Source organism: Chrysemys picta, chromosome 6 (assembly GCF_011386835.1).
Source record: "Chrysemys picta bellii isolate R12L10 chromosome 6, ASM1138683v2, whole genome shotgun sequence".
NCBI lineage: Eukaryota > Metazoa > Chordata > Testudines > Emydidae > Chrysemys > Chrysemys picta.
The window spans coordinates 51,983,016-52,008,397 of record NC_088796.1 but is presented as its reverse complement, the minus strand read 5'-3'; the positions used below and the strand labels follow the sequence as shown (position 1 = coordinate 52,008,397).

Genomic DNA, 25,382 nt, shown 5'->3' with positions numbered 1-25,382 from the left:
CAAGTGTAGCTACAATGAAGTTAATGGAGCTATGCTGATTTACACCAGCTAAGGATCTGGCCCATTGTTTCAAAATACCCCCCTATTAAATGCACTACATGAAAATGTCAGCTGTCAGGGATGATCTAGGTATATTTAGTTCTAGCTTCAGTGTAGGGGGCTGGACTAGATGAACATTTGAGGTCCCTCCAGCTCTACATTTCTATGATTTTATAAAAACTAATTTTGTTCAATAGATGAACAGAGATATTTCCTGTTTCCATATTTCCTAAACAAGTAACTGAATAATAGGATTACTGTGTAGATTATGCAAAATCACCCCCTCCCTCCAAACATTTATACTAGTGTGTTAGTAGCTGATTTCTTTTTTCCCCACAGCCTATGAAGTAACAGGGAGGAGGTAAGAGTATTCAGAGAAATTATCTCAGACATTCTATCTTAATTTGTTAATCGGTCAGTAATAAATTCTGTCCATCCCTGAATCTTGTCTATGTGCAGTAAGGAAGATTATGATGGTTTCTAGATTGCCACTAACCATACATTCTCACAGTTATTCCATTTCAGGCAATAAATCTTTTTCAAGCTTGAAAAATGTCAAACTGAGTTGTTTGACCAAAGGTTAAAGATCAGTTTTAAGAGGACATTCCCTACTGCTACTAAGGGCTTCCAGTTCTTGTAGCTGATATCTGTTTTTCTGCTAGCCTACATGGTTGCACATGAAGAGATTCATTTTATAATCTCTTATTTCAGTCATACACATAAATACTGCATATCCCAATGATTTACTCTCTCAATGGCTCTTTACTACTAAAACACCTGTTATTTTCTCCAAAACTATTTTCACTAATAACAGAACTGTGTTGAGCTTGTTACCCAAGGATATCAAAAGATAATAAAACAAACTCTTCTATAACAGGAACCATGTTCAGATTCTCTTGATATAAATCACCATCTAAAGCAAGTAATCTAGCATGATGCTTTCCCTCAGATTAGGATTTTAAAATTTGTTGGGTTAATATTTAAAGCAGGCATGATTTACAAATGAATGCTGTTTTACACTTTTTAATCATAACAATAGTGGTAAGGACAAGCATATGCAATTCAACGTTGTCACACAAGAGTGCTGATAAGAGGCTGTTTTTCATATTTCCTGACCCTGTTTACGTGACATGGGTCAGGGGCTACAAAAGGCTATGCCCTGTCATAAGGCATGGGTCAGTATCCATTGACTCCAGTGGCTATAGTTACAGGCTGGATTTACTTTTTTCTATAATTTCACATTTTAGCAGGGAGGGGGGGAAGGGGGAAGAAATAGTTCCCAGTTACATTAAAGTGCCATATACATTTTGTGTTATTTATTCCACTTTGTTTAAACAAAACAAGACAAGGAAATATAAAGTTTTTCTCCTTCTTTCAAATCCTTGTTCATAATCCACTTCTGCCACAAAGCTCTGGCAGTGATCTCACCAACAACAATTCTGTTCCTCTCCGCATCTCATGCATATTTGCCTATATTAAGCTTTAAACATCTTGGGAGGAGGGACTTTGTACTCTTATGGCTTTGATAGTCCACGCCAGTAGAGCTAAAACCCCATGGAGTAGAGAGTGGGTGTTCATGCATGGTGAAAGCACTGGGGGCAGTGCACAGGGAACCGACTGATTCAAGGTTACCCAGCTGCATAGGAAGGTTCTGCTGCACAGGGGAAGCCCTAACTTGAACTCACCACAGTAATGTCCTTCAAGGACCTTGTGTCAGTGGAGGATTGAACATAGAAGAGATCCATTCTGCCAGGCTCTCTCCTCTCTGTCCCACTCACTCCTCTCCACCCTCCTTTGCACAGCTTCCACACACCTGGACCTTTGGACTTGGGTGGGGGAGGCAGTGAACCGTCCCCCTCCTCCCACTAGACTTCTGGGAACTTATGTCCCCTTAACACACCTTCTCAATAGTCTGTAGCAGGAGAGAACATAAGAACGGCCATAGTGGGTCAAACCAATGGTCCATCTAGTCCAATATCCTATCTTCCGACACTGGCCAATGCCAAGTGCTTCAGAGGGAACAAACAGAACTGGCAACCCTTGAGTAATCCATCCCCTGTCACCCACTGCCTGCTTCTGGCAAACAGAGGCTAGAGACAATCAGAGCATGGGGTTGCATCCCTGACCATCTTGGCTAATAGCCATTGATGGAGTCCATCATCCTCCATGAATTTATCTAGTTCTTTTTTTTAACCCTGTTATAGTTCAAGACATTATTTTGCTTGGCATCCTTCAAATAACGGCAATTGGCTTTTTCTTTCCTGAAGATATAACGGGAGAGATGACTGCTCCTTTTCCACAAAACAATGTATCCACCCAATTGTTCTGATGAATCTTGTATTGACACCTGAAAGCTGAGCAGAAAGTCCTTAGCTGTTTTAAACAACTTTGTTACACTCATGTGATTAGGTTCATGGTTTTCTTTGATACAGAAGATCAGAAAGATTAAATACTGTCACCAGGTGAGAAATGAAACATCCATAGTTGTTCAGTAACCCAACAAAGGAGCATAATTCACTCACACAAAGCTTCCACCTATAGCCTTGACCTTACTGACACCTTATGAAGACCACTGACATCCATCTTATGGTCTATATACTATAAGGAATGCTTGAAAAACTCTTATTGTACTTGAGAATTCTCAGTGATAATCCTCCAACCTTTGTCATGCGTCACAGATGACAGACTCCTGTCTTGACTGATGGCACAAATTTGCATTCACCTTTTGGTCTGATGACGCAAATACGTCCTTGACTTGCAATAGTTGAACTGAATGTCCAGCTTAATGATTAGCTGTCTGGTGATGTCTTTCATGCTAAGCATTTCTTCCTTGAAAATTAGATTTCAGAGATAGGCAACTAAGTTCAAGGTCTCCAGTTTCTCCACTTTCAAATCACCTCCGCCTCAGCCCACAAAGAGGAGGCAAATGTATTCCCTTCACCATTGCTAAAGGTCTTCACCACATCCTGGGTCCCTGGAACCATTTCCCATACTTCTTTGGGTGCCAAAAGTCCTAACTTTTCCTTGCACATGTAAACCTTAAGGGCAGGAGCAACAGAGGAAAGAGCTTTTCTACTCCTCTATTTGTGAAAAGGGAAAAGTACTGCCAAAGAGAGATTCATTTGCATGGGCTATCTACCCACAATTCCTAAAGTGACACTTGGTGAGTCATAACTATACATGAACTCAGATTTTTCAGGGTAATGGAAGGGGAGATTGGAGAGGGAAAGAGCTCTTGTTTTATAGCAAAGAGCTCATATCCAAGCAGTCAGGACTCTACTCAAGGGTCCTAAGTGCTCTTGACTCCTCTCCCATGGGAACTTCATTGCAAGAGATAATGTAGACTGAGGACTTTGTTGCAAGAACTGTCATAGAGGACAATAGAGCTGAGTGGATTTCAGTGAGGCCCTGCCTACCCAGCACCTTATTAAAGATAAATTATTGAGTTAGGTGGTGGCGCCTCCAGGCGAGACCATACAAGCAGCTCCAGTGGGACTGGAGACAGACCTGCAAAGACACACTTGGACTAATGCTACTCACTGATCCAAACTATGAGTGGGGTTTGGGGGATGGTGGGTGGTGTGGCCAAAGGACTATTATCGTTGGCATTCTCACTGGTGGCTGGGAAGGAAGTTAGAAGGACTACTGTCAAAGTTACTGGAAGGAGTGGGAGATATTTTACTTTTTGCATGCATGTATATTCTATTGTTGTGTTTTCTCAAGCGTATGACTGAGTTCCCTGTCCACTAATAATGATTTTCTTGTTTGTATGCAAGTCTCAGAGTGCTTGCAAGTGGGAAAGTTGTGCCTGTTAAGTGTTAAGGGCATCCAGGGAGGGTGCCTTCAGTTTTCAGAGGTTTCAGGATGGGGGCTTGAGCTGGTTTAGTTATTTGTCAAGACATACTGAATCTGGCTGAAGGGTTACACACGGATGCCACTTTTCCCTGACAACTTCCAGAGTGCATTTATCTTTAGTCAATGCACAGATCTGTGGTATATTTTTTTAAGAAGTGGACAGCATAACATAAAAATCAACACAAAGAACACTATGCTGATTGCATATGCATTTGTATATTTCAGTTAAAAACCCTCTGATTTTTAAACCTACCCACAACTGTCACAGTTTATAGTTTTCACCAGAGTGCCACGGAAACCACCATGTCTTGCCCGCAGAATGCAGGGTCAGCTTACCACAGAGGGTACAGGACCTTGTCTATCAAACGATGCATCTGACATAAGTGATATTGCAGCTTATGCATCCCCATTCATCCAAAGTGGTTGTACTGCCAATAACAAAGGTGTCATAAGGTGATCCCTCACCTGGAGTGCCCTCCTGTGACAGGCCATGTCAAGATCAGTGTGCCTGCCTCATTTCCCCTCCAATGGTTCCCAGAAATAGTCTACACCGTCTTTGACTATAAGTAGCTCTTGTAGCATTACTTTATTACAAAAGAAAGCCCTGTGTGTATAAACCACACAAAAATAAGTCCCCAACAGTCCATCAATGTACAATCCATGCATCTCTCACCAGGCTTAGGCTTTCTGTAGCTCCAACATTTCTCACCATGCCTCATCCCAGCCTTGAGAGATCTCTGGCCCTCTGGTTTCAGCTATCAGGCTCAGAGAGCCAGCAGACACCTCTCTCTACTGCTCTTCAGAGCTTTCAGCCCTCTCCAGTCTTCTCTGACCATGGTTCTCTGGCACAGGAAGGTCAGTAGGTATATCCCTCTGCTGGCTTTCTGGCAATTCCTCCATCTTTCCAGCGATGCCCTGTAGGGCTTTCTGCAGGTCCCCCTCTCCCCCCAGGTAACTCTTTGTTGTTCTTTCTGTTTCCCACTAGCCCTTGTGCCCTCTTTTAAGCCTAATAGGGGGTGCCAGATGACCAGTCACAGGTGGACTGGCCTCTTCCCTCTTAAAGGGCCAGAAGCACCCTGCAACAGTAGTCATACTTACTGAGAATCTGTAATGAATACTTGGCCTAACATAAAGCCTAATCCAGTCAACTGAAGTCAATAGACTTCTATGGTAGTTGGATTAGGCCTGTAGTAAGACTGTGTGAAGTCATTTCTTCCTCTTCTGTGCTATTGTCTCTGTGTTCCTCCTGGCTCTAATGAAGGAATGTAAGCACTTTTTCTTAACACAACATTGTTTTATAATTTTTTTAACTCAGCTTACCAGTATCAGACTGTATTGCAATCCCTTTCTTCTTCTTCTAGGATATCTCTTTTTATCACAACCGCTGTATAACACAATTGTTTCAGAATCAGCCAACTGCCATCTTGGCTCCCGAATAGTGGAACTTAAAAGCAAAATGTCAGCTATCTATCTTGTGGACTTCTGCAGATGTTGAGGACCACATCTTCAGCTGGTATAAGTCAGTATCGCATCACTGTCCAAATTATACCAGCTGAGCATGTGGCCCCAATAATGCTGCCAGGTTCTTAACTTTCACAGTATTGTTGGGTGCTGTAACAATATGATTATAACTAAACATTTAATGATGTATATTTTTTTGAGGGGAGGGCTAATTTATATTAATCAGTATGTTCTATTCAAGGAAATGGTAGATGGCAGAGCTTGAAGGTGGCATCATATACGTTTAAGGAGCTTTTTGCTACATAAGACCATGAATAGAAATCAGAAGGATTTAGTAAATAGCTTCATTGGGGGTGGGGACAGCATTTTTAATCTTCTAAAAAATGGGTCATTTTCTGCTCAGCTACCATACAAATAAAGTAGTGTTGTTTTGTTGGGAGTTTTGGTAAGCACACCTTATTACACATTATAAAATTAGTTAGCACTGGGAATTGTGACTCAGATTTGCTGTTGTAAAATGAAGGAACAGGGGCTTGCAGGCAGCCTACAATTAATCATATTTAATGTAATCGGTGAGTAAATGGCAGATTCTAGCCAAGGAACAAGTAATGAATAGAGTGCTTTTAATACTAATATGGACCAAAGAGCAATGTTTAAATAAGTGTTATGATGCCGGTTGATGCACAACAAGCAGTATAAACCACACTTTATAGTGCAAAGATAAGCAGGTGATTTTGCCAAATGCCATAAACTGCTGAGCTTTGTTTAGCACTGTGCAAAAACATAAAATAAACTGTTATACATTGTTACTATGTTATGCCAATGAAAGCAGAGTCAGGTAATTACTATAAACATTTGACCTGTAAAATAGTATGGTTTAATTTTTTTTAACACACTGGCAAGTAAAATGACTGTCAAAAAAGCTTCTAGTTCATATTATACTCCCAATTAGTCTGTTTCAAATAGACTAAAACCACATGCCAAGTAGTAAATTGTCTTACCAATATTTCTAGGCTCAAGAACTAAGATGATAGTAATCTCACAGTTAAAATTGCTGTTTCTTTGCTCTCTGCTTGAAGTACTTTTGTTAATAAAACTAAAACTATTTGTGAGTATTTGATAGTTTTCCTCTGCTATAGAAAAGTAGGATTTTAATGAGATAAATTAGACTCTCATTAGTGGAGCTCTGTGTTACAGGCTGCCTGAAGGGTTCCTCCCTTTTCAATCCCTGATAATAGTGCAAATTAGATTCGCTGATATAATTTTACGTGCGTGCCTTCAAATGGCGACTAGTTGCTTCATTTACATTTTGTTTGGCTGTCACGTATGCTGATCAGTGATGCAAAATACTAGCATCTCAGGTCTCACAGAGGTGTTCCAGGTCTCCCCCTTTGTGTTGGCAGTGACATTTCTTTTAAAACACCTTCTGGGAAATGACTTGGTGTTTTTATTACACAATTCTTAAAGAGAAAAATAAAAGCTTCAAAGGTATTTCTTACCATCAGAATTAGGAAGTTCTTTTTTAAAATTAAGAGCCACATAGCAATACTTTGTGCATTGTTATAAATGGGAGTGATAAAGTTACAAGTGAAATGTTTGGTTAATGATACACATTTTATAAAAACTATGTAAAATAACTGAAGGTTTTATATACTTGAAGAAGTTAATATTTGAAGAGGTATATTGGGAATTCAACTGTTTTTAACAGGGAATAACTGTCTATTCTTCTGTATTCATATTTTACATGTTGGCATCTCTTGCTTTAGTTTTTATGCTTAAAAACCTTAATTAGTTAAGCTTTTTCTTGATATACGAAAGCAATTGGACACATAAAGATACAAAATTTTGAGGAATAAGTAGCCCCAGGACTGCAATATACTCTTCTACTAGAATAATTTAAGGTTAAAATGGGTTACTGTAGGTTGTTTAGACTACGCTGGCAACTATACAACTGTTAAAGGGAGCTATTCTTTCATTGGGAAATATTTATTTTACTGTTATTAGAAAATATTCTTACCTTGGAGACAAGATAGTTGAGAAATATACATATTACACTCCGAAGTACTAACATATGTAAACGTATATGCCAATTTATCCCATTTTATTTAAATTATGCCCTGTGTAATCTTGAGTGCAGTTGATAGACACTGTCTCTCTATAAAGGGCTTGCCCTGCATTCCTTGAAACCCAAAACTCCCTGGCCAAATAAAAAAACAACAACAGGTACCTAAAGTCACTCCATATATAGGCACCTCAGTAACTGACTAGATTTTCAAAAGTTTTGGGTATCCAACAGCTCACTTAGGTGCCCAACTCTATGTACCTAATTTTTTTTTAAATCATAGTCTCAGAGGTGTGTCATTGGGAGTTTTTGAGTGGCTGAGGAATACAGAATTAAGCCTAAGGGTTTCAGCATGTTGGTTAATCCCAGGTGAGTTAAATCAATCTAATAACTCCCATCTGTGAAAAAAGAAAAAACATTTATTAATTTATAATTATGAATTGAGTTGGGAATGTGCAGAAAGATTAACCCATCTGCCTGTAATCATACTTTGCCTTATACCCATCATTCTTCAAGCACAGCTCAATTTCTAAAGCAGCACTTAGCAATGTTCAGGATGTACAGACCTATATTATCATTCTGTCTGACCATATACCTGCCAAGTGGAGACTTAATTCATCCTTAGTGAAAGATATCCAATTTCTGGAATATATATTATCAAATACCAGAGAATGTTTTGTGATAAATCCAAACTGCTTTTCCACACGTAATTTGTGAAGCTTGGAATCTCGTGAATTAACTCTGAGGTATTAATAAAGGCTTTGGACTTGTCACATTGAATATGTGATATTTGAATGAAATAAGCAGAACAGATAAGTAACCATGTATAAATAGGTTTTTGCAACAAAGGGATCCATTTCTTTCCTCAATATTACATACATTTGATTCTATTTCTCTTTTTTTATTTTAAAAAGCAGAATGTGGAGTTTATGATGCTCTTGGTTTGGCTTTGTGTCTTTTCTTCCTTTTAATGTATACAGTAAGGCCTTGTCTACACTACGAGAGTAGTTCGATTTGACTTGCATCGAATTTTTGGAATCGATATTGCAAAGTCGAACGTGTGTGTCCACACTAAGGACAGTAATTCGACTTTGTGAGTCCACAGTAACGGGGAAAGCGTCGACATTGGAAGCGGTGCACTGTGGTCAGCTATCCCACAGTTCCCGCAGTCCCCTCTGCCCATTGGAATTCTGGGTGTAGCCGCAAAAGCCTTCTGGGTAACAAAATGTGTCCAGGGTGCTTTTGGGTAAGTGTCGTCATCCGTCCATCAGTCCCGCCCTCCCTCCCTGAAAGCGCCGGCGGGAAATCAGTTCGCGCACTTTTCCAGTCATTGACAGCGCGGACGCCACAGCACTGCGAGCATGGAGCACGCTGCGACCATCGCTGCAGTTGTGGCCGCTCTCAACGCCTCGCAGCTTATCATACAGGTTTCCCTGAGGCAGATGCAGAAAAGTCAGGCGAGGAGGCTACGGCACCGCGGTGATGGCCTGAAGTCTGAGAGTAGCACAGACCTCTCAGAAAGCAGGGGACCCAGCGCCGAGGACATCACGGTGGCAATGGGTCATGTTGATGCCGTGGAACGGCGATTCTGGGCACGGGAAACAAGCACTGAGTGGTGGGACCGCATAGTGCTGCAGGTCTGGGATGAATCCCAGTGGCTGCGAAACTTTCGCATGCGGAAGGGAACTTTCCTGGAACTTTGTGAGTTGCTGTCCCCTGCCCTGAAGCGCAATGACACCCGGTTGCGAGCTGCACTGACTGTCCAGAAGCGAGTGGCCATAGCCCTCTGGAAGCTTGCAACGCCAGACAGCTACCGGTCAGTCTCGAACCAGTTTGGGGTGGGCAAATCTACCGTGGGGGTTGTTGTGATGCAAGTAGCGAAGGCAATCGTTGATGTACTGCTGCCAAAGGTAGTGACCCTGGGAAACGTGGAGGCGATCATAGATGGCTTCGCAGCGATGGGATTCCCAAACTGCGGTGGGGCCATAGATGGAACTCACATCCCTATCCTGGCACCGGACCACCAGGCCACCCAGTACATTAACCGAAAGGGCTACTTCTCCATGGTGCTGCAAGCACTGGTGGACCACAGGGGACGTTTTACCAACATCTATGTGGGATGGCCGGGCAAGGTTCATGACGCTCGTGTTTTCAGGAACTCTGGTCTGTTTAGACGGCTGCAGCAAGGTATTTACTTCCCGGACCACAAAATAACTGTTGGGGATGTGGAGATGCCTATAGTCATCCTCAGGGACCCAGCCTACCCGCTAATGCCCTGGCTCATGAAGCCCTATACTGGCGCCCTGGACACTGAAAAAGAACTCTTCAACTACCGGCTGAGCAAGTGCAGAATGGTGGTGGAGTGTGCTTTTGGCCGTCTCAAGGGGAGATGGAGAAGCTTACTGACTCGCTGTGATCTCAGCGAAACCAATATCCCCATTGTTATAGCAGCTTGCTGTGTGCTCCACAATCTCTGTGAGAGCAAGGGGGAGACCTTTATGGTGGGGTGGGAGGTTGAGGAAAATAGCCTGGCTGCTGATTATGCACAGCCAGACAGCTGGGCGATTAGAAGAGACCAGCGGGAAGCGCTGTGCATCCGGGAGGCTTTGAAAGCTAAGTTCCTGAGTGAGCAGGGTAACCTGTGACTTTCAAGTTTGTGTACAGAGAAGCTGAACCTGCCCCCGTTTCTTTACCCAGTTAATGTTGACTATCCTATCCAGTTACATACCCCCTTCACCCCCCTTCCAACACACGTTTCGAAATAAAAATAGTTCTACTTTGTTAATGCACACCGTTTTCTTTAATACAGTTTTCGCGGGAATTTTTTAAAACTGGGACGCAGACTGTGGTGCGGAGCGGGTGTAGTGTAGTGACGCGAATGAAGCTTCTAAACTCAAGGATTGACAGGCTCCGCTGCGGTGGGATGGTTGTTTCAACGGAGCCTGTCACCCCTCCTGATCGGGACTGTGTGTATGGGGGGCTATGTGACTTTGTGGCAGGGGGAGGACGGTTACAGATCCCCTGCTGCGTGACTCTGTGATCCTGCATAAGGACCGCTGCTTAAGATCTGTAACTGCCCTCCCCCGCCACAAAGTCACAGAGCAACCCACCCCCCACCACATAACATGAAAACCACCTCCCAGACTAACCAGGGTAACTAGTCACTGCATCACTGCACTGTGTATGTGCCCTGCTGCTGTACCTGCCCCCGCCTATGTACCCTGCCAAAGGTGACTGTCCTGTCCAATTACCAACCCCCTTTCCCCTCCTCCTCCAAAAGAACATGATTGAAACAGTAGTTAACAGAAACGTATTTTTTATTATCAACTACACATGGAACTGGGAGGTGAAACTTGGACGGGGGCTTGTGTCAGGTGGGAAGGAAAGAACTTTTCAAATTTTGGGGAATGAGAGCCTTCTGCTACTAGAGCTCTCTGCAGGGGTGGAGTGAGAGTTAGCACGGACTCTGCAGCCTCTCCTTCTTTGCACTTTGGGTGAGGTGGGTATGAGACTTGGTGGCGGGGGGAGGGCTATTAGAGATAGACTGCAGCGGGGCTCTGTCCTCCTGCCTCCGTTCCTGCAGAACATCCACAAGGCGCCGGAGCGTGTCTGTTTGCTCCCTCAGTAGTCCAAGCAGCGTTTGAGTCGCCTGCTGGTCTTCCTGCCGCCACCTCTCCTCCCGATCCATGTTTGCTTGGTGCATTTGGGTCAAGTTCTCCCGCCACTGGGTCTGCTGTGCTGCCTGGGCTCGGGAACAGGCCATAAGCTCCGAGAACATGTCCTCCCGTGTCCTCTTCTTCCTACGCCTAATCTGCGCTAGCCTCTGGGAGTGTGATGCCAGGCTAGGTTGTGAGACAGTCGCAGATGGGGCTGTGGAAATGGGAAAAAGGGAGTGAATTCCTCAGAAAGATAAATGTAGTTGTGAACAAAGAACATAGTCTTTCTTTGTGAACAAGACCATGCACAGCACCTATCACATGCGCACTCAGCACAAGGTCGAATTCTCGGCCTTCGCATTCAGTGCCTGGGGTCTTGCACAGCACATTTGAGAAGCGGGGCAGCACAACGGAATTTCTGTTGCAGGCAGACATGGTAAGCCGTAGACTTGTGGCAGTTTAAAACTTTTATATTACCACTGGCCTCATTTCACATTTAAAGCAATGTCAGTCCCTGCTGCCAGCAATCCGGCAATTGGGAACTCTGCCCCTGTCCCACCCCCTCGCGGCTGTCCCCGGGAACGATCCCTTTCGGCTGCCCCTCTCCCGCCTCCACCGCGTGGCTGCAAACCAGCGGTTACAGTTCTGTAAAGGAACGGGCAAGCAGTCCCAACACTAACATTCCCCTACCTAATTCAAAGCAGGTCACCATGGGCGACATCACCCTGATGAGGATCTCTGAGAGTGAGAGAGAGAGAATGCTCCGGGAAAGCCTCCAAAGACCAGGGTCGTATGCCGCCCTGCTGTGCAGAGCAATGATTCCCGAGTACTTGATAGTCTCGTGGCGCGGCAACGTGTCATACTTCGGAGGACACAATAAGGCCGCTCTCCCCAGGAACCTCATGCAACGGCTTTCCAATTACCTCCAGGAGAGCTTCATCGAGATGTCCCAGGAGGATTACTGCTCTATCCCCGGACATATAGACCGCATTTTACTGTAGCTGCAGTAGCAGGGACTAAACAGTAGAGCGGCTTGGGCAGGACAATCACGGAAAACCGGACATTGCTAGATTTTTTTTCAAAACTTGCACTGCCCATGACTGAACCGTTAAGCGCCTAGGGCAAAGTAATCATGAACAACCCATTCTTTTAATTGTTAATATTCCTGTTCTGTTAAAAATAAATGTTTAGATGTTTACAACACTTACTGGCTGATCCTTCCCCAGATTCTGTGTCCGGGGTAACGGCTGGGGACGCTTGGTAGGGGATCTCTGTAAGGGTGATTAAGAGATCCTGGCTGTCGGGGAAATCAGCGTTGTGAGCGCTGCCGACTGCCTCGCCCTCCTCATCTCCTTCCTCATCTTCCCCGTCCCCTAACATGTCCGAGGAACCGGCAGTGGACACTATCCCATCCTCAGAGTCCACGGTCACTGGTGGGGTAGTGGTGGCGGCCGCACCGAGGATGGAATGCAGTGCCTCGTAGAAACGGGATGTCTGGGGATGGGATCCGGAGCGTCCGTTTGCCTCTTTGGTCTTCTGGTAGCCTTGTCTCAGCTCCTTGATTTTCACGCGGCACTGCGTTGCATCCCGGCTGTATCCTCTCTCTGACATGTCTTTAGAGATCTTCTCATAGATCTTTGCATTCCGTTTCTTGGAGCGCAGCTCAGAAAGCACGGACTCATCGCCCCACACAGCGATGAGATCCAAGACTTCCCGATCAGTCCATGCTGGGGCCCTCTTTCTATTCACAGACTGCACGGCCATCACTGCTGGAGAGCTCTGCATCGTTGCCAGTGCTGCTGTGATCGCCACGATGTCCAGACAGGAAATGAGATTCAAACTGGCCAGACAGGAAAAGGAATTCAAATTCAAATTTTCCCGGGGCTTTTCCTGTGTGGCTGGTCAGAGCATCCGAGCTCGTACTGCTGTCCAGAGCGTCAACAGAGTGGTGCACTGTGGGATAGCTCCCGGAGCTATTAGCGTCGATTTCCATCCACACCTAGCCTAATTCGACATGGCCATGTTGAATTTAGCGCTACTCCCCTCGTCGGGGAGGAGTACAGAAGTCGAATTAAAGAGACCTCTATGTCGAACTAAATAGCATCACAGCGTGGATGGGTGCAGGGTTAATTCGATGTAACGGCGCTAACTTGGACATAAACGCCTAGTGTAGACCAGGCCTAAGTCAAAGCACTAATACTAATAAAGCCACTGCTGACAACTCCAATTTTGAAAAGTGCTTCCTTCTTGTAAGGTTACACATCAGTAGATGTTTTTCAAAAGAATTGTTATACAAAATATAACGTGTGATTGCCTGGCACAAAGGTTTTTGAAGAAACAGTTTCTCCTTGGAGCACTTCTGTTTATTAGTCGGAAATGCACACTCTAAATATGTCACATTTACCCCTAGAAACAAATAGGAAATAGCTAGGAGTTTGTATAACAGAAGATGAATTTAGAATGAATTTTACAGGGTAGCAATTTTTGTTATTACTTATTGCTGCTGTACCGTTTTATTTTAGAACCCTTTTCCCATGTTCACTATGTTTTACAAAGCTTTGGCACCCAACCTCGGGTGTGTGCATGTCATTTTATGCAGATCTAGGGAAAGTGCCCTGTGGAGAGCTTTTCATCATGAAGACGAAAGAGAGCTTCCAGGCTTTCCAGCATGAAAACACTGTACCTACTTTTCAAAGATAGAAATTGTCTGGTAATGGCAGTTACCAGTGCACTGTGGCATCATGCCAACCATTCATATGGATTTTTTTCATCACTAAGGACTGACATTAATTAAAGCTTCCTTTTAAAAATTTAATTTATCTACTTCAGTACTTCACTGTCAACATCTTTTATACTGATGTACATGCTGCTTCTTTGAGGATAAGAACTAATAATCCTTGGGACAAAGAGGGAACTAATTTTATGAGAGAACCTATCATCATGGATGAAAACTTAAATTCAAAAACAGTAAAATGAGCTATACAGTAAAAAGTTGAAGCACATTAATGGATTTTGGGTATAATATAAACCCAAGTGAACATAAGGGAACCTTTCCATTGACTTCCGTGGGCTTTGGATCAAGCTCTTTGTATAGAACAATTTTCTTTATTATAATTATTGCATGTATTATGGGGCTTTTGAGTTCATATACATTTAAATGAAGTTTTATATATATCGCCTATTGTGCATCACAATACCAACATTTTTCTTTATCGTCATGTTTCTATTATTCTTATTTTTAAAGGGCTTCTACAGCAAATGAATTATATAAATTGTACTACAATACTTGAGTTAGAAAGATTAAACAGATATTTTGGAGCGGTCTGAATAAATCACCTTCTTCCAGGTTTACTACTCATTCACTGCATTGGGGAAGAGCATAGAATAAACTGACAAATTCAAAAATTCCCATTAATCCTTTCTCACTCAAAACTTTACAGTTTCGCTTTGCAATTATTGCAATAGGTAGAAAAAGATAACAAAACACTATTCTTTCTATGTCATTTTTGCATAACTTGCAATCAGACTTTCATCTACCCCAAATCTATGCACAAAAAGGCATAGACTTTCTAGGCTAGTACAATTTGGATATTCATTAAAATAGTCACTAAATTCAAAATTTAAACTAAAAATTAGGAGTATGCTCCATTTCCCCCCTCATCTTCTTTCAACTGGCCAGAAGTAAGATGCCTATTCCTCTTTCCTATTTTAAGCACTAATCAAAATTCACTAGAAATAATCTCCCCAAAACTTTTAATTTGCTTGACTCATTAGTAATGCTTGGCATTTATATGGTGTTTCCCACATCCAAAGCACTGTATGGATATTAACTAATAAACCCTCAACATCCGTCAGGTAGGTGGATAAATATTATCCCTTTTTACAAATCTGGAAAAATATGGAAAGATGGAGTGACTTGTCCCAGGCCAGTATAAATACATCGTAGAGATTATTAGAACTCAGGACCTCCTGACTTCTAACCCCATACTCTCAAGCCACCTTATCTGATTCTTTTCTGATCTATTAGCCCCAATGTACAACCCTTCTAAAATTGACAAAAGGGCTTGATTGAACATGACCTTATAGATCAGTTCAAGGAGAGTGTTCTATGCATAAAATATAGTATGTAAGGAAGCACAAAGATGTTTGTTGGATGAGCAGGTAAACTGGTATCAAGGATCAGAAGATCTTGTTTGGAAGAATGACTCAGAGAACCCAAAGTCTGGCCTGGAAGTTGTTTACTTTGTGAGAAAAATCAGGATAAAATCAAGTGGAAAACACTGATTTCCACAGTTCTCTATCTGAAACAGGCTATACCACAAGAGTTATGACAGAGCACATGAAATCTAAAAAGACACCATATCAAGGATAAATATTAAAAATCATTGTTTTTAAATTTGCAATCAATTGCAGGCATTATGTTCTTCCACCAAACTATAGTTGAGTATGCTGTTCTTTAAAAGGTCCCAGAAACAGGATTTTCTAGTCTGTGAAATCTAGTCTGGCTTTGTTGATTGCATCTCATATGCAGCCTTCTTCAACAGCTGAAAATAAAGGTTTTATCCAGTTGCTCAGGATTATAGAACCTGGCTATCAGCTCTTCTCAACAACTCTCTAACTCAAGAACTGATTCTTCCCATTGATGAAAGGATACTTCTGCAAGTGCTAATTCTGTAAAAAAAAAAACAGAGCTGCTCCCTCCGTTCTTGGAACATGAGTCCTGTTCAAGAGTTTAAGGTTTTTCAGACCCAAGGTTTTGATTCAGACCCAGGTCTACTGTAAAACAACCCACTTGGACCAGCACTAGCACTCAGGAGACACACAGTGGGTCAATACATTTTCAGTTCAAAATTCTTTGTGAAGTATGATTTGCAGCTAGGTCTTTCTGGCTTCATTCTTCCAGGTCACTCTCAAATAGAGTCAACTAGTGCCTAGAAGAGCCATTAGTACTGTTGTGTGCATGTGATATGCTAAAGGAAAAGGAAAGCTACTGACATAATTTTCCTTCACCCTCCTAAAAAAAAAGTTATATTGCTTCTTTATTTGAATTGCTCTTTTATTTTATCATCATCTTAAAATAGGCAAAATTAAATATATTCATGGAAGTACATCAGGGTTAGATGTTAGAATCCGGTGAGTTCATGGTTTTTTTGCAAATACAGATGTAAGTGAATATAAAAATAAATACTGAAATAGAATCTCGACAACTAGTGCTTTATTAATACATCTGATCCCATAATTTGCATACAAAAAATCAATGGCCTCTCCCCAATTTTCTGAAATGTAACAGGGCAGTGCTGCAGTGAGATGCTGGGTCATCACTACAATGTACTAAGCTTTACAAAATATACTACAGAACATTTGCTAATACGAACCAATGTAGTCACAACTAAACTACAGTTATCAAATAAAATGTTGTGATTAACTATTTGCTTATTTGCTTACTCATAAAATTCAGTGATCCACAATGGTTCTTTCAGTCATCTCTGCAAATTATTGATGTTCTAGTAGATTTATTCAACAGCCTGCAATAGCTCATTCAGAGATTAGGACTTTCAATTATACCACAATGTTAATATCGATATAATAAGGAATGTGCAATAGAAGTGACAGGTGGATGCAGAGTAGGCTGTTTTCAAATGTTAATATAGCTATTTTATATTAACTCCTTCCCTAATGCAACATTTGGAACAATAGGATTGAGAAAAGAAAATACCAAGTTTGTGAAAGCAGCACTGTGTCTGCATTTTGAATCAAAGACCTGGTGTACTACACAGATGGGAAGCAGTTTTACAAATGTAAACCCAAAGTGCTTCCAAATGTCAGGTTACAGTTGAAAGTAGATTTTCACTACAATTTAAGGAAAATGCATCTAAAATCAAAAGAAAAATCTGATTTGCTTCATTTAAAAACAAAGAAAAGAAAAGAAAGGACAAACCAATTCCAATTGCATCTATTTTGGGGTGGGGGTGGGGAGGGGGAATCATTTCAGCTTGAAATGAATTAAAATGACCAAGTTCTAAACTCCTTAAAATAGGCTTTAAGAGAGAAGCCCTGACAGACGGCATTTTAACAGCAGCAGCACAGTTGGGTGCTGTTATAATAGACATTTTTTTAATAACTTGGATCAAAGCTTAATAACCAGAGCAGCATCAAGCCATTGGTGGCTTGGACTACACAAGAGAACTAATTAAATGTAAAGGGCCATAGCCTCAAGAAGGCACAACATGTAATCCCCAAAACAGGAACCTGAGTGAGAGGGCTGAAAACATTTGCATTTTACAACACTGGAAAATGGCAAGATGCTCGCTATTATTTATTTTGGGCATTAGACTAAGTTTACTACGACTGCCTCTAAATGTGTGCTCATAAGCAAATTCTATAGAAATTTACAGGAAAATCTGAGGATTCAGTGGATACAGGTTCTTTCCATAGAGTTGCCTGTGTGCTGCAGAACATAAGCTTCCATTTAAACATGATTGTAAACCCCGCTCAGAATATGGAGCAGTTACTCCCATAAGTAGTTTCTCTGATATCTGCTTATGGGAGTAGCAGTTCCCCAATGTGAGTAAGGGGTTCACAATCCAGACCAAAACCATATATTTAGCCCTTCTAGTGAAGGAGATCGTGTTTACACTATAAATCAGTGCACTATTGTCTCGTTTCCTTCACAACCAGCTAAATAAGATAGCACCATCGGAGATCTGAACATCCCCTTCAAAGGGGATGTTCAAAGTGAGCATCACTTCAAAGGAGTGGTTGGCAAGTTATGTTGTGCTCTGGATTATCCGTGTCTAGAAGGTGGGCTAAGGCACCATGGGTATGTGTACCCCTGAGGGTATGCAGAGCTCTTCCTGGGGTACATCAACTCATCCAGATATTTCCCTAGTTTTACAACAGGCTACATGGAAAGCACTAGCGAAGTCAGTACAGACTAAAATTTCATAAAGAAAAGGACTTGTTTATACTGCTCTAAATACTATACACTGAAATGTAAGTACAATATTTATATTCCAATTGATTTATTTTATAATCGTATGGCAAGAATGAGAAAGTCAGCAATTTTTCAGTAATAGCATTCTGTGACACTTTTGCATTTTTATGACTGATTTTGTAAGCAAGTAGTTTTTAAATGAGGTGAAACTTGGGGGTACGCAAGACAAATCAGACTCCTGAAAGGGACAGAGGAGTTTGGAAAGGTTGAGAGCCCACTGGAAGGGGCTGAAGCTTCCTTGTGGGCCTACTCAGTTAGTCTCTGGTAGAGTATATGATAATAGTACAACCTGAAGTTGACCACTGTGGATCAGTACACTTGGTCTTAATCAGAGAACAAACACAGTCTCTTGGCAAGCAAAAGATGGGGAAAAAAGTATTTTTTTTTACCACTGTTGCTATCTGCTAGAAGCACTAATGAGTCCAAAAAGACGCTGGGACTATATCACCTTGTTGATCATAAGTAAGGCTGTGAGTTTGTCACAGAGCTCACGGATTCTGTGACTTTCCGTGACCTCCTTTACTTCTTCAGTGGCCAGTGCACCTGGCCAGAGGGCAGCTCAGGCACCAGTCTCTGCTGGAGAAATCTCAGGGCACTGCGGCCCACTGCCCAGCAGCAGCAGAGTTTGGGTGTGGGGGGGCAGGGAATTGGGGCATGGGATGGGGTGAGGCAGACTCTGGGTGGCAGTTACCCAGGAGGCTCCCTGGAAGTGGCAACATCCCCCTCACTCAGCTCCTAGGCGGAGGTGTGGCCAGGCAGCTCTGTGGGCTGCCTCCGCCCAGAGCACCAGCTTTGCAGCTTCCATTGCGCATCTGCTGCTGCTGAGAGGGGAAAGGTGTGGAGCCAGGTAGGGAGCCTGCTGCACCATCAATGTACTTACATATTATTATTATTTATTATTTTAATTACCGTGCACTTAGGAACCCTAGTCATGGACCCCATTGTGCTAGGTGCTCTACAAACAGAACCAAAAGGTGGTCCCTATCCACCCAAAGAACTTACAATCTAAGTATCAGACAAGAGATGGACAGGGGTGGCAGGTTTGTAGAAATTTTGGTGGTGCCCAGAACCTGACCCCCCCCATAAACCCCGCCTCCCACCTTCCTAAGGCTCTGGGAGGGAGTTTGGGTGGGGGGAGGAGGTCTGGGGTGCAGGCCCTGTGCTGGGGATTAGGGTGCAGGAGGGGTTCAGGGTGCAGGCCCTTGGAAGGAGTCTGGGGTGCACGCTTTGGGATGGAGCTTGGGTGCTGGGTGTAGGCTTCAGGCTGGGACAGGGGGTGGGGGTGCAGGAGGTGATGATGGGTGCAGGCTGTGGGCTGGGGCAAGGGGTGGTGGTGCAGGAGGGGGTGAGGAGTGCAGGCTCTGGGAGGGAGTGCAGAGGGCTGGTGTGCAGGCTCTGGGAGGGAATTTGGGGGCAGGACGGGGTGTGTGGAAAGGGGGGGTGCTGGCTCTGGGAGAGAGTTTGGGGATAGGAGGGGGTGCAGGGGTGAGGGCTATGGGGCTTAGGATGAGGGGTTTGGGAGGGGGCTCAGGGCTAGGGCAGAGGGTTGGGGTGTGGGGTGGGGCTGGGGATGAGGGGTTCATGATGCAGGAGGGGGCTCAGGGCTGGAGCAGAGGATTAGGGTGCAGAGGGGATGAGGGCTCTGGCTAGGGATGAGGGGTTTGGGGCGTTGGAGAGGCTCAGGGCTAGGGCAGAAGGACAGGGTAAGGGCAGCCTACCCTGCCATTAGTGGATGGGGGGGGGGGGCACTAGGACCCTGCGGCAGCAGTTGATGCGGGGAGCTGGCAGAGCAGTCAGCATGAGCTGCAGGCTCCAGGGCCCGGGGAGGGGGTGCGCGGGGGCAGCAAGTGGGGCCAGGGGACACTCGGGGGAGGCGTGTGGGGGCAGCAGGCGGGGCCGAGGAGAGACCCAGCCCCAAACATTAGTGGTTCCGGGCCCCTGGGCCCTGAATATTGCTGGAGCCCGGGCACCACGGGCCCATACAACTCCCCACCCCTGGAGATGGATAGACAGATAGATGGGGGGGAATACCAGGAAACAATGAGACAATATTGGTCAGCATCACAGGCAGTCATCTCAGCACACCGGCAGCATTAGCACTGAGTCAATAAGGTGCCAGATTCTCATCACATTCATTGATACCTAATAGCTGTGTGAGCAATAGCAATGAAAGTGACCACAATATTGTAAATTTCTCCTGGGTGCAGTTGGAATTCTATGCACTTCAGAAACAGCAAGTAAAACAGAAATTCATTCTTCCACTACTGGAGTGCTTTGCAATGGAAGGGGAGACTCTAGTCTTCTCCTTCACCGGTGGAGCATTTTGCAGTAGCACCACAGTGAAATTTGCAAGACACTGGTCTGTATAATACAGCTGCTACTCAAAAGCTATTGCGCCCTTATGAAACTGATGATCTTCTTCTCATTTTGTGTCTGCTACATTCACCAACTCTCCAGGTACATTTCCCACTCACCAGGGACAAATGGGTGGATATATTTTTGCAGTCTAGAAGTAACATACAATGTTTTATGAAGCTATACTTCTCAACTATATCTGAGGGTTCTGTGTTTGCCTTATATTAATATGCCTTCTAAGCCAACCATAATTGTCACTTTTTAAAACACAAAGTGTTAACTTAATGTTGTGTAGATTTGAGGAAAAATGTTTGGATATTTCTGTTGATGCTGGCCAAGAGCCATGAATTAGGCACTGCAGTTATAAAATATTCTATAGATCATGTAGGCTTGCACTGTCCAATATTTTTATTGCAAACAATGGAAAGACCTAGATTTCTACAGGTTATCAAACTGTTGCAAGGAAGGGACCCTGACACAAACCTCATAAGATCAATATATCTTATATTTTGTGGAAGATACAGGAGCTTGTTTTATTCTGTGACTCTACTGTTACCCATGCAATGTTAAATTCCAGATCTAAATGGGAGGAAAATGTAAATAAATAAATAATTGAACAGGATGTAATAGAGAGACAGAGCCTGGAGTACTGGCCCTGGTGCAAAACCTGATGCCTAAACCACATGCTGTGAGCCAAAGTCAGGCCATGTATTAAAGTAAATGCTTACAAGTTCACTGTCCAATACATGAACTTAACAAAGTTGCCTCTAACATTGCTAAAACATAGGTGTTCCTAAGAAGTACTAGGCACTAGATATTTACATAAATATATTTCAGAAGGCTAGTATAGATACACCCCAATCTAGTACAAGATAAGATCGTTTGATAGAATAATGAATAGGGATGTTTTGTCCAAGATATCAGGACAAGGTACAAGTGAAAGTAACAAACAAATGCCATGAAATATGCAAGGTGCTACATAACTTGTTTATCCCAGTTGTTTGTCTCAGTCTATAAATGTCAGTGTACCTCGCCTTGTGTGGCCGAATGGACAGCAAAAACTACCACTGCTGACTGTGCCGCTCCTTGCCATGGGGCACTCATGGGTGAATGTACTTGTACAAGTTGTGCAAGTCGTTAGGACTGTGCCTTGAGGACAGTAAACCTTCCCAAGTCCCTTTGTCACTGAACTGTGCCTGTGGTCTTTCCCTAGGAATAACATCGAGGTCTGCTGAATTAGCAGTCTGCGCTCTCTGCTAGTGCTGATAACACCAGAGCTCCAAGGACAGAAGCACTAAGCAGCTGTAACAGCTTAGGAGCCTTGACAGTGTTGCAGCAACTTTCCACCCCAACTACACAGGAAACATAAGAAAACGTTATTAAAAAAATAAACGTAGGTGTTTGCTCCAAGGAGTGGGTGTTACAAGGAGAAGATAATACAGTCTGGGAAAGCATCATCTTTTAGGCCTAAGGTCTATGGAGCCTGAAGATGGACTGTGTGCATCTTCCCTTCTCTCCCCAAACCTCATCCCTGAACCACTCACCTCCTCCCCAGGGTTCATTCAGTCCCCACCCATCCCCCAGCATAGATCCCTGGAAAGGTGAAAAGGCTTGAGTAGGGCACTGGGAAAGGAGGGAAATACTGCAGAGGCATATGTACACTTCTTCCTTGTGGGAAGGGTAGACCATGTATGGAGGAAACCTGTTGTGCCCAGAACCAGGAAGCATTATCTGGCCCCAACTTTACTAGATGTTCAGTGTCACAGAGTTAACATTACTATGAAAAACTTGACTTTTTAAACGCATTACTTTGAAACTGTTTGTTACCTGAACATTATGTTCATGTTATTTTCTCTGCTTATTCATAGAAAGCAATTCTGAATATATCTGACTTTCACAGGCAAATGGAGTGAACATGTTTCATAGCTCAAAAGATTATGCATGTGCTATTCTCCCTACAAATTCAGGCATCAAGTTCAGTCTCTCATGCTCGGCAGTTAAAGGAAATGCTACACAGATGTCTGTCATAAAAATAAGAACAGGAGTACTTGTGGCACCTTAGAGACTAACAAATTTATTAGAGCATAAGCTTTCGTGGACTACAGCCCACTTCTTCGGATGCATATATGCATATGCATCCGAAGAAGTGGGCTGTAGTCCACGAAAGCTTATGCTCTAATAAATTTGTTAGTCTCTAAGGTGCCACAAGTACTCCTGTTCTTCTTTTTGCGGATACAGACTAACACGGCTGTTACTCTGAAACTTGTCATAAAAATGCTATCTAGCAGCTTAATTATTACTGGATCTAGCAAAAAGTTGATAACTGAAGTCCTTTCCCTTCTCCGTGCCATTTTACTAAATGAAGTATTCCTCAAGACACTGTTTGTGCCACGATGAAATACAGATTGAAAGCAAAGAATTGTCTATTAAACAGATACCTTATCACTACCAGCTAGTCAACAAAAAATTATTTCTTTGGATAGTGTCTGCACTTCACATTGTTTCTTCACTTAAATGTGTGCTACAAGGCTGGCTACTTTCTAAATCTATTATCTATGTCAATTGTGGTAGAAGGTCTTCAAAAAACCTGTACACCAATACTACAGAGTTGGAGACTAATCATGTTATGGTGCTGACCTCAGCTCCCACTGAAGACAACAAGCATGTGCACTAAGTCAGTTATCTGCTTTTATCTTTCTTTGATTATCTTACCCTATAGTAGAGATAAATGGCTCGGGTGAGAGAAACCACAGAAAACCAATAATCCTGAAGGGAAATCCTTAAGTATGTGGTACCTGTCAGTGTAAGGCAGTCTTTATTCCCTGACAGCATTTCCTCTACAAAGAGTAGAGGGCACACCAAGCTGAAAATTCGTATGATGCAAAGTTTTATACAGTGTATTGTGAAATGGACAATCCCTATACCATGTACTCCCACTTCTTCAGTCCTAGGCAGATTATTCAACTTAATTTTCACACTCAACTAAAGCATCCCAGTAAATTTCAGTGAATTCTGCTGGATGTTATAAAAATAGTTTTGCTCCAATTGTGCAATACAAAAATAGAGCAAAAAACTCTCCTGATGAAGTTAAAACCTTTTTTTTTTAAAAAAAAAAACAGACTATGAACTGTTAGCAATTACATTTTAAATCACAGCAATCTTCACGTGTTCATAATGATTCCTGGAATTTAAAATGTAATTGTTGACAGTTCACAAGCTGTAAAATGGCTATTAGTTATGCAAAGTATGTAATTTGTCATTTCATAAACAATGACATTTCCTTCATTTACACTACATGCTTTTTAAAACTTCCTTTCTTTAATTTGAAATGTCAGCATTATACACTGCTTCAATAGAGGGCTATTTTTTTAATGCTTGTAAATTGGCTTGTCACAAAGCAATTTGTCAGGTAGTGTTTTATCTTCATTATAGTTTATTCATGTAAAGTAATTGGCCTACTCGTGATATCACCAATAAGCACAATATATTCTATCTTACCTGATGCTAATGTAGAGGGCTGTGCTAAATTTTCACATTCCTCATCAGTGCTGCCATCATAATCTTTCTCTCTTTCAATAGCAGTTTGGACTGTAGCCATGCTATCCCTAGAACAACAGAAAGGTAATTTTCCATCTGCCATTCCTGCAACATAGCTGCTATTTCTACAGTACTTTAAAGACAGAGGTCAATACTAGGTCCCTATCCTAAAGAGTTCACAACTTAGATAAACAAACTAGATAGATAATGTCCTAAAAGGAAGTGGAGTCAGACCGGATTAAAACAATGTCATTGATTTAAAGTGTGTCTCTTGGCAGTTCCATGATTTTTTGGTTTGGATTTTTTTCCCCTAAGTAAATGTTATTTGTTTCTTAAGTAAATATTTCCAATCACCTCACTATTAACACTTCTCTAAGGAGGAAAGCCATTTTGGAATAAGAGAGTTTTTAAGAGGTACTTGAGGAACTAGTGGAGGCAGGTTGGAGTGGGTCTGGGAATCAATTGTACTCTGACACAAAACACTATCCATTTCCACTCCACCCGCATCAAGAAATAATTTCAAATATTGTAGGAAACAGTTACAGTTAAGTAAATCTCTGTATTCAATTTTAATTAAACACCTGTCATTGAAGCCATACCACTCACAAACTTAGCCCTGGTCAGTGCTTAGATACAAGACATTCAGTGACACCCCAGGTAGTGGCTAGTTGACTCTTCCTTTTGAGTCTACATTTAACAAAGCACCCCATAACATATGATGGGGCATGTGCTATTTGAGGTGCCAGCCAAATGACATTCCTCCTGCAGATTCAATTCAATATGGGGTTGTTTCTGTCCTGAACTATTGCTTCATGTAACCACAGACTGCTGAAGAGTTGCCCGAGTAATTCCAAAGTTGGCTGCTCTTCAGAGATGAGTGAAGTGTCCCATTGTATATTTACTATATTGTATTTAAAGCACTTGGAAGCCTTTAAAATCTAAAGAAACTATATAAAGATGATTTATTAATTATTACACTGAAACAGTGATTATACCACCATCTATTAAAACGTAGTAAATACAAATGAAACCTATGTATGTGTCAGGCACGACAACAAATACCTTGGGCAAATTAACAAATACCTTGCATGTGTTGTATCCTCTGCAGGTTCCTGAGCTTCTTTTAACAACTTGTGTAAATTTCTTATCTTTGCTTTCTTTTCATTGAGCACAAGAATAAATTTTTTATAAAGATCTGCCTCCAGTTCTTCTTTAGCTTCCACACATTTTTCCAGCCTAAAACATAACAATAGTTAATAATCTTCATATTTTACTAACAATGTACTATAGTAACACCAGCCCTCCTAAAATGTAATTAGGAAGAGAGGTACATTGGAATGGTCATTATGGATTACTCCGAGTAGGAAAGATAGGAAATGTGGCAAAAGACCTCCTTGGCTTAACCACGAGATCTTGCATGATC

The 25,382-nt window shown here is 42.4% G+C and overlaps 1 protein-coding gene across 13 annotated transcripts in view; it reads right to left on the bottom strand.

Annotated features, from left to right (window-relative positions):
- Positions 1-25,382, bottom strand: part of XRCC4 (X-ray repair cross complementing 4) — a 276,331-nt gene that overhangs the window by 104,036 nt on the left and 146,913 nt on the right. For 3 of the 13 annotated variants that reach the window (XM_005288164.5, XM_005288163.5, XM_065550169.1), the window contains 2 exons: positions 25,043-25,195; positions 23,921-24,027 (listed from right to left, as the gene is read on the bottom strand). In XM_005288164.5, the coding sequence (XP_005288221.2) occupies positions 23,921-24,027; positions 25,043-25,195 (260 nt within the window). The other 10 variants (XM_065550175.1, XM_065550168.1, XM_065550172.1 and 7 more) reach the window with 10 other exon arrangements.